This window comes from Poecilia reticulata, chromosome 4, assembly GCF_904066995.2.
Source record: "Poecilia reticulata chromosome 4, P_reticulata-male-v2, whole genome shotgun sequence".
NCBI lineage: Eukaryota > Metazoa > Chordata > Actinopteri > Cyprinodontiformes > Poeciliidae > Poecilia > Poecilia reticulata.
In genome coordinates, this window is record NC_088833.1 from 8,973,722 (window position 1) to 8,986,963 (window position 13,242).

General features: G+C 38.8%; 1 protein-coding gene across 3 annotated transcripts in view; it reads right to left on the reverse strand.

Moving 5' to 3' along the window:
- Positions 1-13,242, reverse strand: part of dennd1b (DENN/MADD domain containing 1B) — a 139,393-nt gene that overhangs the window by 124,927 nt on the left and 1,224 nt on the right. For all 3 annotated transcript variants that reach the window (XM_008406565.3, XM_081606163.1, XM_008406566.3), the window contains exon 2: positions 11,900-11,964. In XM_008406565.3, the coding sequence (XP_008404787.1) occupies positions 11,900-11,964 (65 nt within the window). The remainder of the gene's footprint in view (positions 1-11,899; positions 11,965-13,242) is intronic.

Below are 13,242 nucleotides of genomic sequence, written 5' to 3' on the forward strand. Positions count from 1 at the left end.
GGTTCTAACAAGTAGGATCATTAGATTATGCTAATATATTTTATTACTCTGAAATCTCAAATAAATTTAGAATGAGCTATACAAATAAACTTGACTAGGTCACACCAGGCTAAAAGTTGTTGATACCTCAAACAACCTCACTGACTGATCACCTAGTTAGCATGTTTAGGAGGATGCTAAAAATAATTTTAATAGAACCATTTATCTCTTGTTCCGTGAAGTCATCACAGCTGAGAGCTGAGGAAATAAATAGTGGCTCTGTCCAAGTCTGGCTACAGTTCTCAAAAAACAACTAAGATTGTTCTGATGAGTAAAACATTTGATGCATTATTCTAGTGTTTAACTTATGATGTCTAAAATGACCAATATTGTGACTATTGTGGTATAAAATTTGCGTGAAGCTCTGTCTGAGTTGTACAGTATTTATTATAAATGGAACACTAAATGTTTTAGGGTAAAAGCTGTGTTCTGTTAAAAATAAAAAAGTGTGACTGTTAATAGGCAGCTGTTTTAATCCTTCCTCTCTGTACAGTGTTCTCATGTGTTCAGGCATCTCAGATATACTATTGTGTCAACTGATGTGGTTTACTTCAAACTGTTATTTGAGAAGTTCATTCAGAGACAAATTAATTTCTGCATTTTAAACTGTAATTTTTGTCACAAGTGGTCATGTGCAATTTAAACGTAAATTACATAAGCACAGAATGACCACCGAACACCTAAATCTCCAAGTATGGTGCCAGTTTGCTATGTATCGAAGATAATGTACCTATATAAAGCTTCTCCTGACTTCCTCCTCCTCAGTAGACAAATCCTAACTTCAATTTGAGGTCCAGGCTTTACAATAAACTGCTTTTATCTTGGGTGGGTATTGTGTATTGCAATGATGCCTGAGTTCACTAATCCAAAACGAAACATGATCACTTTTCTGCGACTGTCGGCTGAATTCTCACCAACTTAGTGCTTCCTTTTTTTGGTGTGCTTTTTTTATTAAACATTAAATCTCAATTTGAGACGAGGGGAAAAAGTCAATGAAATCCATACTCATTCAAATCCTATCATGACATGTCATAAAAGTCAACATCTTTTTTTTCCCCTGAAATCCAATTTAACAGACTAGCACAGATTATCATCTCCAAAGCTATATTAAAGCAAAGGCTGAGCTAATCCTGTTCGTTTGTGGGCTAAACTAGGCCACACTGGTATTACACACATAAGTACCTGCCAATTATTGTGCTTTGACTCAGAAAATCAGGTTTTACGCAGTTGTTGGAGTACAACAGTATACACTTGCACCATCTGCTGTGCAAAGCATACGGCATATACTAAATCATCTGTCACGTTTTGACAGGACTCGTATGAATGAAAAACAATAACTTCTTTTTTTGTGCTTGAAGCGCCGTGCAGATGGACATTTTTGTGGCCTCATAAAAATGTCCATCATAAAAGCGCAGAAAATTGCCACAGATTTTTAGAAATAAAATTCAACAGTGATCACAGGAAGATAAATCCAGCTGCCAACCCATAAAATTGCACAGTACAGGGAGAAAACGCACAAACAAACAAACAAAAAGCCACCAAGAAGACTGTTGCAAGACTGCAAGTGGGATAATGTGATGAAACTCTTCTGCATTCATCAAAATCTTTTCATTTTAAATTATTGATCGGGTTCCTACTTTTCCCCACTTTTTCGCCATGAAAAGGGGAAGTCTAAAAATAGCCTGCTGGTGTCAGTGCCTAGAAGTCTTTCCATGATCCCCCCTCCCTCCCTAACCATCTACACCCCCCTCCAGTCTGGCAGCATTAGTGAATTCAGATGAGCCTCCTGCAGTTCTCCCAGCTTCTGAGTCTCAATCTTATAGATGCAGTCACACACACACGCGTGCACACACACCCCTACAAACAACACAGAATCTACCTGTATACACACACAGCCGAAACATACAGTTCCCCCCTGGAGTTTCAGTGCTGCATCGGAGAGCGGGAAGGCTCTACCAACAGACCTCAGCGTCTTGGTTCCGAGTTTATACGTTACCACCAGAAGGGTATTTGCCTCTTTTTTTTAGCCTCCCGTCTTCATTCTCTGTCCAATGCTTGGCACCGTGTTTATATTGTAAAATACTATACGTCTGGAAAGTTTAGAAAAGTCACACGAGAGTGTAGAGAGGAAGTTTTCTTCCTCTCTACACTGTCGTCGTCAACCGTCTCTTTCTCTGTTATTACAAGTAATCAGAAGGTGAGACAGAAGGTTTGCAACTCGTCACTCTTTAACCAGCAGTCTGATCACAAAGGAAGAAGGAAGAGACGTATTAATAACTTAATACCAATATGCAAGCAAAACATGAATGATTGTTCTAAGAGAAATTACACCTGCAAATATGAGAAATCCATTGTAATGTTTCTATGTTATGGCAAGTCGGAGTGAATAAGGGAGTGAGGACTCCAATCAAGACTTAAAACAAGAGCTCTTACTGAAGTTAGTCAGTATAATATCATAAAAATATTTCAAAAAGCCTTAAAATTTATATAGCAAGATCAGTTTTCCACCAGAAGCAACCAGAATACTTACAATAAGCAGATAGTTCCAATCAGTGTGTACGCAAAACTTTGCGCTAGTACTGCAATTAGCGTTGTTTCGCTGAAAAAGGAAAAGCAATTATAATCGCACTTGATTAAGTGTGTTCGTGCAACAAGTCATTTAAAAAATTGCCGCCCTATCATCCTCCTGTCGCCTTCATCATCTCTTCTGCCAGTGGTAACAGACAGTTGTTGATCACTTTTGTGTTGTAAAAAAAGGATCTCCACTGTAGTTTTGCAGAATACACTAATAAATATAGCTGAAAAACCACCTCATCCTAACACAAACACCTTTTTAGTGAAAAACATGACTTTTTTATAAATCTGCTTGTTTCTATTAAGCAAATCTATTTTCATCATTCCAATTTGTAAAATTATAAGGCAAACGGAAACACAGCTGCTGATGCTGTGGATCATGATTAGGTTCCCAGGGTTTATGGAAGACAAAGAGACCCAGAGCATCACAGATCTTCTGCCCTACTTAAAGTCATCTTGAGGTGTTTTTCCACATTTTTATCTTTTCTTTTTTGCTGCACCGAGCTGGACGGTTAGATGTTGGAAAGCTTAATGTTGGTCTCTTCTGACTAAAGCACATGGTTACAGGTAAAGTGTCCGTATTGTCCAGCAAAACTTGCATTTGTTTGTGACACAGAACAATGCTGACTTTTTCCTGTTTTGACTCCAAAACAGTGACTTGGCAAAGCATGTGATGATTGTTTGAGATTCTTTGACAACCCTGGTCCTTGTCTACCCTTGTCTATTGCTCAAGTAGTTTTAATTCTAGATATAGGAAGTTTAGGTGAGTAGTTGTTTTCCTGTAGCCCAGTGGAGCCCAAGTCCACTCAACTAGAGCAGCTAACTTGCAAACTTTACATGCATTCCTTCCCTTTCAGCTCTTCAGAGGCCTGGTGACGAATTGAAAAAGGGACACATGTAAAAGTTGCAGGAAGGACTTTGCCACCCCTGCTGTAGAAATTTACTGAGTTATAAAGAATAGCTCATGTTTCTTTCACTAAACTAGCATGTTCTCTTGTCTTTCCCAATTTAAAGAGTTGCTAAAATCAACAGGCTGACGTATCACCACATTTTACACCACAGCAAACAGGAAGTCATATCTTAAAAAATTATTAAGTTTGCACAATACTTCATGCTTATGCCATTTAGACAAATTCACAAAAGCAAGATGCACAACTCAAAAGCCTTCATGCAAAAATATCCTCTGACTTCAACAGCAGACTGAAAAATATCTCAAACTCAAACTTTAGACTACTTTATTGATTGACTGCAACCCTGCTCTCGTTAGGGGTTTTTCAAAGTCTACTCATTACCACGCCAAGGCAGGAAAGTGAAGACACTTCCTCAATTCTGTTCAAAGGAAACTGATTAAAAATAACAGTAGATGATATCAGGCCTTGTGTTTAACACTCAAGACTCACAAATTCGTGTGGCTGAGACAGAAGAGAGAGGCAGAGGAGTTTAGAGATGAACAAAGTGTGAGGAGCGGGGGCTGTCTCAGGAGTCTAATGACCAATCAACACCCTTCTTGCTGCCATAGCATCGGCAAGTTCTCCAAAGGGCCCCCAGACTTGGTGTGAGCCCACCATGAACTCAACACGAAGCTGGCAGAAAAATCAGACTTTAGAACCAACAATGGTTGGGTCACAGAGCAGTGACATTTTGCAAAATGTCATCATGTTTTAAAACACTTTTTAAAACACGTACTACATAGAAGTTTTACTTAATAAGGGAAAAAAACTTTGCTAAATAAGGAGAGGGTGAAAGAAAGAGTAAAACGACATGACAGTGCTGCTTGAGGAAGCTGAAGCTGAGACACAGCAGTTTGATAGTAAAAGATGCAGAGACAAAAATTTTCTTTTTATAATTATACAACTCCAACTTCAGCAACAAAAAGAAATATTTTGTCACTGCCCACTTTATTTAATATATTTGTTCAACTGCTTCTTAATACAAATTGCAACTAAGCCAATCACATAGCAACTATGAATTTAGCCATCTAATTACAGTGGTGTGAAAAAGTGTTTGCCCCCTTCCTTATTTCCTGTTTTTTTGCATGTTTGTCACACTTAAGTGTTTCGGAACATCAAACCAATTTAAACAATAGTCAAGGACAACACAAGTAAACACAAAATGCAATTTGTAAATGAAGGTGTTTATTATTAAAGGAGAAAAAAAATCCAAACCATCATAGCCCTGTGTGAAAAAGTGATTGCCCCCGAAACCTAATAACTGGTTGGGCCATCCTTAGCAGCAACAACTGCAACCAATCATTTGCGATAACTTGCAATGAGTCTTTTACAGTGTTCTGGAGGAATTTTGGCCCACTCATCTTTGCAGAATTGTTCTAATTCCGTTACATTAGAGGGTTTTCGAGCATGAACAGCCTTTTTAAGGTCATACCACAACATCTCAATAGGAATTAGGTCAGAACTTTGGCTAGGCCACTCCAAAGTCTTCATTTTGTTTTTCTTCAGCCATTCAGTGGTGGACTTGCTGGTGTGTTTAGGATCATTGTCCTGCTGCAGAACCCAAGTTCGTTTCAGCTTGAGTTCACGAACAGATGGTCGGACATTCTCCTTCAGGATCTTTTGGTAGACAGCAGAATTCATAGTTCCATTTATCACAGCAGGTTTTCCAGGTCCTGACGCAGCAAAACAGCCCCAGACCATCACACTACCACCACCATATTTTACTGTTGGTATAATGTTCTTTTTCTGAAATGCCGTGTTCCTTTAACGCCAGATGTAATGGGACACACACCTTCCAAAGAGTTCCACTTTTGTCTCATCGGTCCACAGAATGTTTTCCCAAAAGTCTTGGGGATCATCAAGATGTGTTTTGGAAAAATTGAGACAAGCTGTAATGTTCTTTTTGCTCAGCAGTGGTTTACTTCTTGGAACTCTGCCATGCAGGCCATTTTTGCCCAGTCTTTTTCTGATGGTGGAGGCATGAGCGCTGATCTTAACTGAGGCAAGTGAGGCCTGCAGTTCTTTGGAAGTTGTTGTGGGGTCTTTTGTGACCTCTTGGATGAGTCGTCGCTGCGCTCTTGAGGTAATTTTGGGAGGCCGGCCACTGCTGGGAAGGTTCACCACTGTTCCATGTCTTCGCCATTTGTGGATAATGGTTCTCACTGTGGTTCGCTGGATTCCCAAAGCTTTGGAAATGGCTTTATAACCCTTTCCAGACTGATAGATCTTAATTACTTTCTTTCTCAATTGTTCCTAAATTTCTTTGGATCTCGGCATGATGTGTAGCTTTTAAGGATCTTTTGGTGGACTTTACTGTGTCAGGCAGCTCCTATTTAAGTGATGTCTTGATTGAAAATAGATGTGGCAATAATCAGGCCTGGGTGTGGCTAGAGAAATTGAACTCGGGTGTTAAAAACCACAGTTATAGTATATTTTAACGAGGGGGGCAATCACTTTTTCACACAGGGCCATGATGGTTTGGATTTTTTTTTCTCCTTTAGTAATAAACACCTTCATTTTCAAATTACATTTTGTGTTTACTTGTGTTGTCCTTGACTATTGTTTAAATTGGTTTGATGTTCCGAAACACTTAAGTGGGATAAACATGCAAAAAAACAGGAAATGAGGAAGGGGGCAAACACTTTTTCACACCACTGTATGCTAAAAATTACTTGAAACTGATCATCAGATTGGAGAACAAAATGGATTCAAGGCACTTTTAATGTGCTCTGGTTGTTTCAGAAACTGCAGAGCTACTGGGATTCTGCATGCATACCTGGGGATTTATTACAACCAAGGCAGTAAGAATACCAACTACATGCTGGACCGTAAAGCAGATGGACTCTAACAGCAGAAAACCACACCTGGTGCTGCTTCTCTCAGTTAAGAACAAGAAACTCTCCCAAGAACCTCACCAAAATGAGATAATAAAAGATTGGAGAACCTTTACCTGATCCAAGGAGACTCAATTTCAGAACTGTCCATTAGCAAACATGTAAGTGTGAATTCATCGTACCTTGTATCAGCAGCTGGTATCAGTGATTTAACGTGTGGGAGATATCAAAAGGGGTCCAACCCAGTACCAAGTCATACCTCATAAAGCAGCCAGTGAGATTTACTGTTCTTACGTTCCTACATTTTAAACATTACCCTTCTGCTTCATAAACTAAAGTAGGAAGCAATACTTCTCATGTAAATAAAGATGCTCGCATGTAGAGAGTTTAGGGACTCTGACATGAACTCTTCTAGGAAAGCAAATTAGCTTAGCTAGTAAGGGGGAAGTTTATGATACCAAAAACTATTAGAAAAAAAATAGGAAAAAAGGGCAAGAAGAGAAACCTAAACCTCTGTCCAACCAGTGAGACCCCAGTGCTAACCTGGGCTGCCATCACTGAGTTTTATGTTAATAATAAATCGCTTCCCTAATTGCAGCATAAATGTTGCTGTAAAACTGATATGTTGGTCTATTAAGTTTATTGGTTTGTTAGCGGGAACAATCTGGCTGTAGGGAGCAGGCGAGGACAGGTAGCATCTGTCCCCACCTACTGCCTTGGCAGCATTAGCGTCATCTGCTAGCTTTGGCAGCATCTTGGAAGCACATCAATATGGCTTTATGTAGCCAGGGCCGCTAGTAGCTAGCATGCCAGTCACGCTCTCAGGCAACACTCTGCTCACAGCCTGAGCATCCACAGAGCAGCGTGCCAACAGAGCTGAGCAGAACTGAGCGGGGTGCTGAACAGGGAGGCCAGGTCTCTCTGGACCTGCATGGGGGGAAAAGGGACAGTGTCTGTCATCTAGCCACAGATCTGTAGTTAGAGTGTGGGGCCGAGTCCAGGTATGAACACCGCCACCACTGCAGTGGCAAGCTTTAAATTCTCACTGTTGTTTCCTTCCAGCAACACCATTTCAGAATGCTGATGCACTATATATAAAAAAAAATAAAATAAAAAAAATCACACTAGTACTTTTTAGAAAATAACACATGGAGTAGGGCTACAAATAACGATTATTTTAGTAAATCGATTATTCTTTTGTTCTACAGGGAGAAAACAATTGCCACATTCTGCTGATTTTTCATTTAATTGTAATTAAAAATGTTTCAAGAAAAAAGTCAACATTTTATTGCCTAAAATGCAGCAAAATAAAATTCCTGCTTGACTTAGCATTAATAGAGCACAGAGATAATATGTTGACTATTTCTTGGATTAATTGATTATTACTTGGATAGTAAAAGGTGCTTAGTATAAGGTTGTTAATTCGAATCAGGTGAAGCTAAAATTATGAAGATTTCTGACTAGAACATATTTACACACCAAGATTCTTTTCATCTGAAAAGGTAAATGTAAACATTTTTGCACAGTTTTAGTTGAATTACTGCTCTGAGGATGCTGTTCTTTCAGAAAATAGCCGTTTTTAGTCTACATACTCTAGTTAATAATTAACTGATCAATAAATTAGTTGACGATTATTTCAATAAGCTATTCATCACGATTAGTCTGATTAATTGATTCAGCCCTAATTCAAATGATGACGAGTTTGAAATTGTATTTTATCATTCACAGCCAATTTTACAATCTTAACTTGAAATTGGTCGATTACCTACATTGCTGATGCTGCACTTTGCCAGCCAAAGAAAAAAAGGAAAAAGCTACCCATGGGGAATAATGACTGGGAGCTGATCCAACACCACATTTCAGACCACAGGCAGAGTCAAATTATGAGGTAACATGATTATTGCTTCCTAATTACAAATGAACAGTTTTCTTCTTGCAAGGCCATAGTTTTTAACCAGATGTTAGGATGTACATCAGCAGCAAATGTCATGCAAACTGAAGTCACTTAAAGAAGAAATAAAGGAATAATGTGCCCTTTAACATATTCATGCACCTCACTGCAAGCATAAACTTTAATGTAACTTAAAGGGATTGTTTGAGAGTCATATAAAAGTGTGAAAAGAAAAAGAAAGTGATAGAAGGTTCCTCATATTTTTTCTCACTAAAACGTATTCAGTCGCATTTACTGTGAAATTGATTCAAAAACTCCATAATACTCAGAAGTCGTTTAAGTCAAATAAATAGAGAAGTTCGCCTGTGTGTGATTTAATTTCAACATAACTGCAGCTGTAATGAGGCACATGCTAACTCCAGAGGAGCTGCAGAGACCCAGAGCTCAGGTGGGATGATTCATTTACAGTTTAAAGTGATTTATTAATCCAAGAAGGAAATTATAGTTCTTTTAACTCAAAAAAATGTATAAATGCTGATGGCTTTGAGCAGGAAGGATCTCCATTATTACAGCAGTTCTGAAGAGGCTTCTGACTGAAGACGGTCTTAAGAAGAGGATGCAGAAGGTTGTCTGTAATTTTCAAGATTATATAAAGAATCCATCATGGCAACTTCACCTCCAGAGCATTGCCCAGAACTTTATCAGCCTTCTATAAGTTGTGTTCTCCATAAAATATCTACTTTATTTACGCCATTTCAAATCAAAGTTAAGATGTTGGCAAGTGAAATGGTAACTATATAGAGCACAATCTATTTAGAGAGTAGTCTGTTTAACAAGGCCAAGATGGAACAGCTTACTGAAATGCAGGCTCGTTGCAGGCCTGCAGATATGTGGGTGTTCAGCATTGTGGCTAGAGAAGGTGCGAAACCAAGGTAGCAGAAGAAATTTAGGTACAGGCGTAGTGACCATTCATATGGGGTTATCTATTTTTACCTGACTTTTGTGTAGCTTTTTTGAACTTTGCAAGCTAACTGTGACCTACACAAGTGTCTGGGACTACCATTTACAGAGTAGAGGCACTGAATCAAGGTGCTGAGCATGGATCTAGTTTCAAACCTGCAGGACCCGGATGTGGTGAGTGTGGCAAAACCCTGGTGCGGCATCAGCAAGATAACGCACACAGCAAGCACTTCTCCTCCACCTCTTCAGTCACTTTCTACAGGGTAAACTAGATCACTGATAGGGGAAACGCACAACACTGAAAACGCAGCCAAAAATCAATCTAAAATAAAGCTCGAGTTCCCTGAACTGTGGGGAAGAGATGTGAAAAATCACAAGCAAGCTTCCACCACTTCTCCAAATGCCAAATGCTCCAATCTTCTACATCACGTTGCTATGACAATTTAATTATAGTCCATCATGGTCGCCCTACTGTTTGTTTGCCTCTCTGAGGCAGTGGGAAGATAATGTGTGAATATGAAATGGCACTTTTTGGCAAATAAAAAAGAAAAAGATCAGGAGAAGACGGTGCTGGTGTGTGTGACTTTGTGGAGGTTTCACAGTGTGTCCAGGGTCTGTTGATTATGACTCATAACACTAACCCACTTCGCTCTCAATAGAAGCTCACCGTAGCATTGAGACAAAAAAAAAAAAATGCAAGCAAGGCTACAGGAAAAATTACACGAGTATATTTTACATTTAGGTCATTAAGACGTTAAAATTAATTTGAGAAACGTTTTAACACCCAAGATGTATTCTACTTCATAAAGACTAGTTGAGGTTAAGTCAAAGAAACTGAAACTGATCCAAATTTTTTGGAGAAGTGATTCATTCCTCATTGGAGTAAATGAAACTGCTTCTTGTCAAACGCTGACCACCGCAACCATAAGCCCCTCCTGAGAGTTAGCTCACAAACAGCTTCCTCAACTGATAAGTTTTAGATCCAATCAGAACTCTGAGCAGAACAAGCACTTTGGGCAAATAACTGAGCAGAATACGATTTCCCTGAAGAGTGCAAGCCTTGCTCTCTGCACCGTCTGCTCTGGGGAACAGGGAGTCCGGATATGAGCCTGACCCCGGATCATACAAGAAGGAAGTCAGTTATTACTGCGCAATCCGGCGGTTTATGAGTTTGGTTTAAAAATCCAATATGAGAAATACATCCAAGGACAACTTTCAGCCTTCCCTAGTCAGGCCAGCAGCTGCCCAAGTGAGCCATCCAATAACACCTCTTTAAATCCAGTCCACTGAGCAGGCAAAAGAAGACAGTGGGTGTAATGTGCAACAAAAAATGTTTTTACACAATATTCAACTGATGAGGGATGGTGGATATTGATGTGAAATATATATATTAATTTCCATATCCATGAAAAGGTAGAACACAGCGTTGTTCCTTATGAGCCACGGTCGTTTCCCAGAAAAGCTCTGGGCACCAGTGATGGAATATTTTATTAATGCAAACAGCAGAACAGTAAAGCAGCTTTCTGATCCAATAATGTGATTTCTAAAGCATTTTTGTGGGGCAACAGTTACAAAAATAAAATTTCCAACTTCAACTCAAGACATTTGTTAAATACATAAACTATACATCTACTTGATCAGTCTCGGAGCAAGATGTTAAAACTAACTTATTGACATTTGAGGTTTTTCTTTTGAACTCAGTCCTGACCTTTTCTTGTCCTCTGGATCCTGACTGAGTGAACACAAGCATAACAACAGAACGGTTATAATGACTACTCTCATTGTGCAAAACCCCCTCAGTCATGCACTGAAGTTCGGTGACACTTGGTGTCTTGCTTTAAGATAATGTGCAAGTGCATTCAGCAAATGCTCACTGAAATTACATGGCACTCTGACTGCAAAGCTGAAAAATTATCATAATTAAAGGCTGGGGGATAATAATATATTTTGGAAACACAGAGAAGCAAAAAGAAAAAGCCCTTGTGGATACACATGAAGATGCTTATGGCATTACTGTTGGTAAACAATCAATTCACTTTAAGTCTCAAGGAAAAGTGAAAATAATCATTCAAGCCTAAAAGAAACAGCATCAGACAGGAGATGTGTTTTATGTGTCAACAGTCAAAAACATAAGAGATTTACAGCAAACATTTGCTTTTCAGAAATTGTACACACATTTAATGTGCCCTTAGTAGCTGATTTACACAAAAAAAGAAAAAAAAACAGCAACTATAAACTGTGGCCATTGAGGTTGTGCTAACACACTTAGCACTGACAGAATCAATGCTAAGTTTGAGCCAATATCTGCTACATTAGCTCAAGTTATTCCTGAACATTTTGTTCATATGAATGGCAATCAAACTGGAAAAATACCACTTTTTATTTTTAACAGCCCACTACAGCATCTTTAAAATGATAAATGATTAGGATAGTTTTTTGTGTGAGAACCAAGAAACTGTGTTGTTTTTATTTAACGGTTATAATATTAATGGAAAGCTCGTGGTAATTAAACTTTCAAATAATTAAAAGTGCATATATATTTCAGCTGTAGCTCTATGGATAAAAAGCTTCATAAACTTTCAGCACATGCACACAGCAAGGAGACGACACACAATCCAAATATTATGAATGGAAATATTGACATCACCTACCCTCATTTTCAGACGATGGGCACGCCACTTGTACTACCAGATCGAATGTTCTTTCTGGGTTCTCCCTGCAAAGAATTAAACGGTTCATTAAAAGAAAAATAAATTAATTTTAACTTTGCATTCAGCATTTAAAAAAAAAAAAACCACAACTGTGGTGATGCTGGAATGCATTAGGCTGCCTGTGTACTTCTATTTAGAGTACTTCTATTTAGAGAGAAAAAGGCTTTATCTGTCCTACTTTACCAGAGCAGAGAATGTCAATACTGGCAGCAGTTCAGTCACACAAGCACAGCTCAATAAATTAGAAGTTAATTTTCAATTATTTCAATTCAAAAAGTGACTTCACAGTTGTCCAGGAGACATGAATTAGCCATAAAAGGCTATTGCTGTAAAGCTGGCTATTCATACACTGCTATATCCAACAGTATTATAGAAAATTTAGTGGAAGGGAAAAACTGGTGGGAAAAGTGCATAAACGAGACTGTGGCTGGAGTCACTGTTTCTAGAACCACCAAGTGTTAACCTCCACTGCCTACACTGTGTAAAGGTATTACTCTGCTTTGAGAAAACCATGTATAGGGGTCAATGGTGGGGGTCAGCAACCTTTTCATTTCAAAGAGCCACTTTATGCCCTGAAAATTTAACTAGAGCTATAAAAAAATAAATGAGATTTTATTTTGGAAGCTGGGTGAAAATAGCTCAGAGGTCGAACAGAAGCCCCATATACAGTCCTCAATGCAGGTGTTCGCCGGTTCGATTCCCGCCTCCAGGCCGTTCATGCCATGTCTTCCTGTTCTCTCTCTGCCCTTCTTCCTGTCCAGCTACTAATGAATAAAGGCCACTAGTGCCACAAAAACTTAAATTATATATTTATTTCTGTTTTCAGTTAGAACAAAATGAATCATCTATTTTTGTCAAAGGAAAAAAATATTTAGTGAATAAAGCCAGCTTTCAATAAATAAGCAAAAAGAAAAGGAAGAAAGATATCCAGCCCACTCAACAATATAAAAACATAGTTTGCATGGAGGAGCTGCTAAGCCACCCATCCTTATTGCTTTTAAAGCTAAAAATATGTTTGGTTTTTAAGAGCCCAGTGTGACTCTGGAGCTGCAAATTGTTGCCACAGCAGCACAACAGGCTGATCATCTCCTTGCAGTGCTGCACTGAAGCAGTAATTCATGCAAAAAGAGCCATGTCTAACTGTTAAGTGCGTATTATGTGCAATAAAGAGCATATGTGTCAAACTCGAGGCTTGGGGGCCAAATCCGGCCCGCCATAGCTTATTACGTGGCCCTCTAGACTCTGAAGAGTCACAGAAATAGGACTTTAAGATAAGAGCTTTG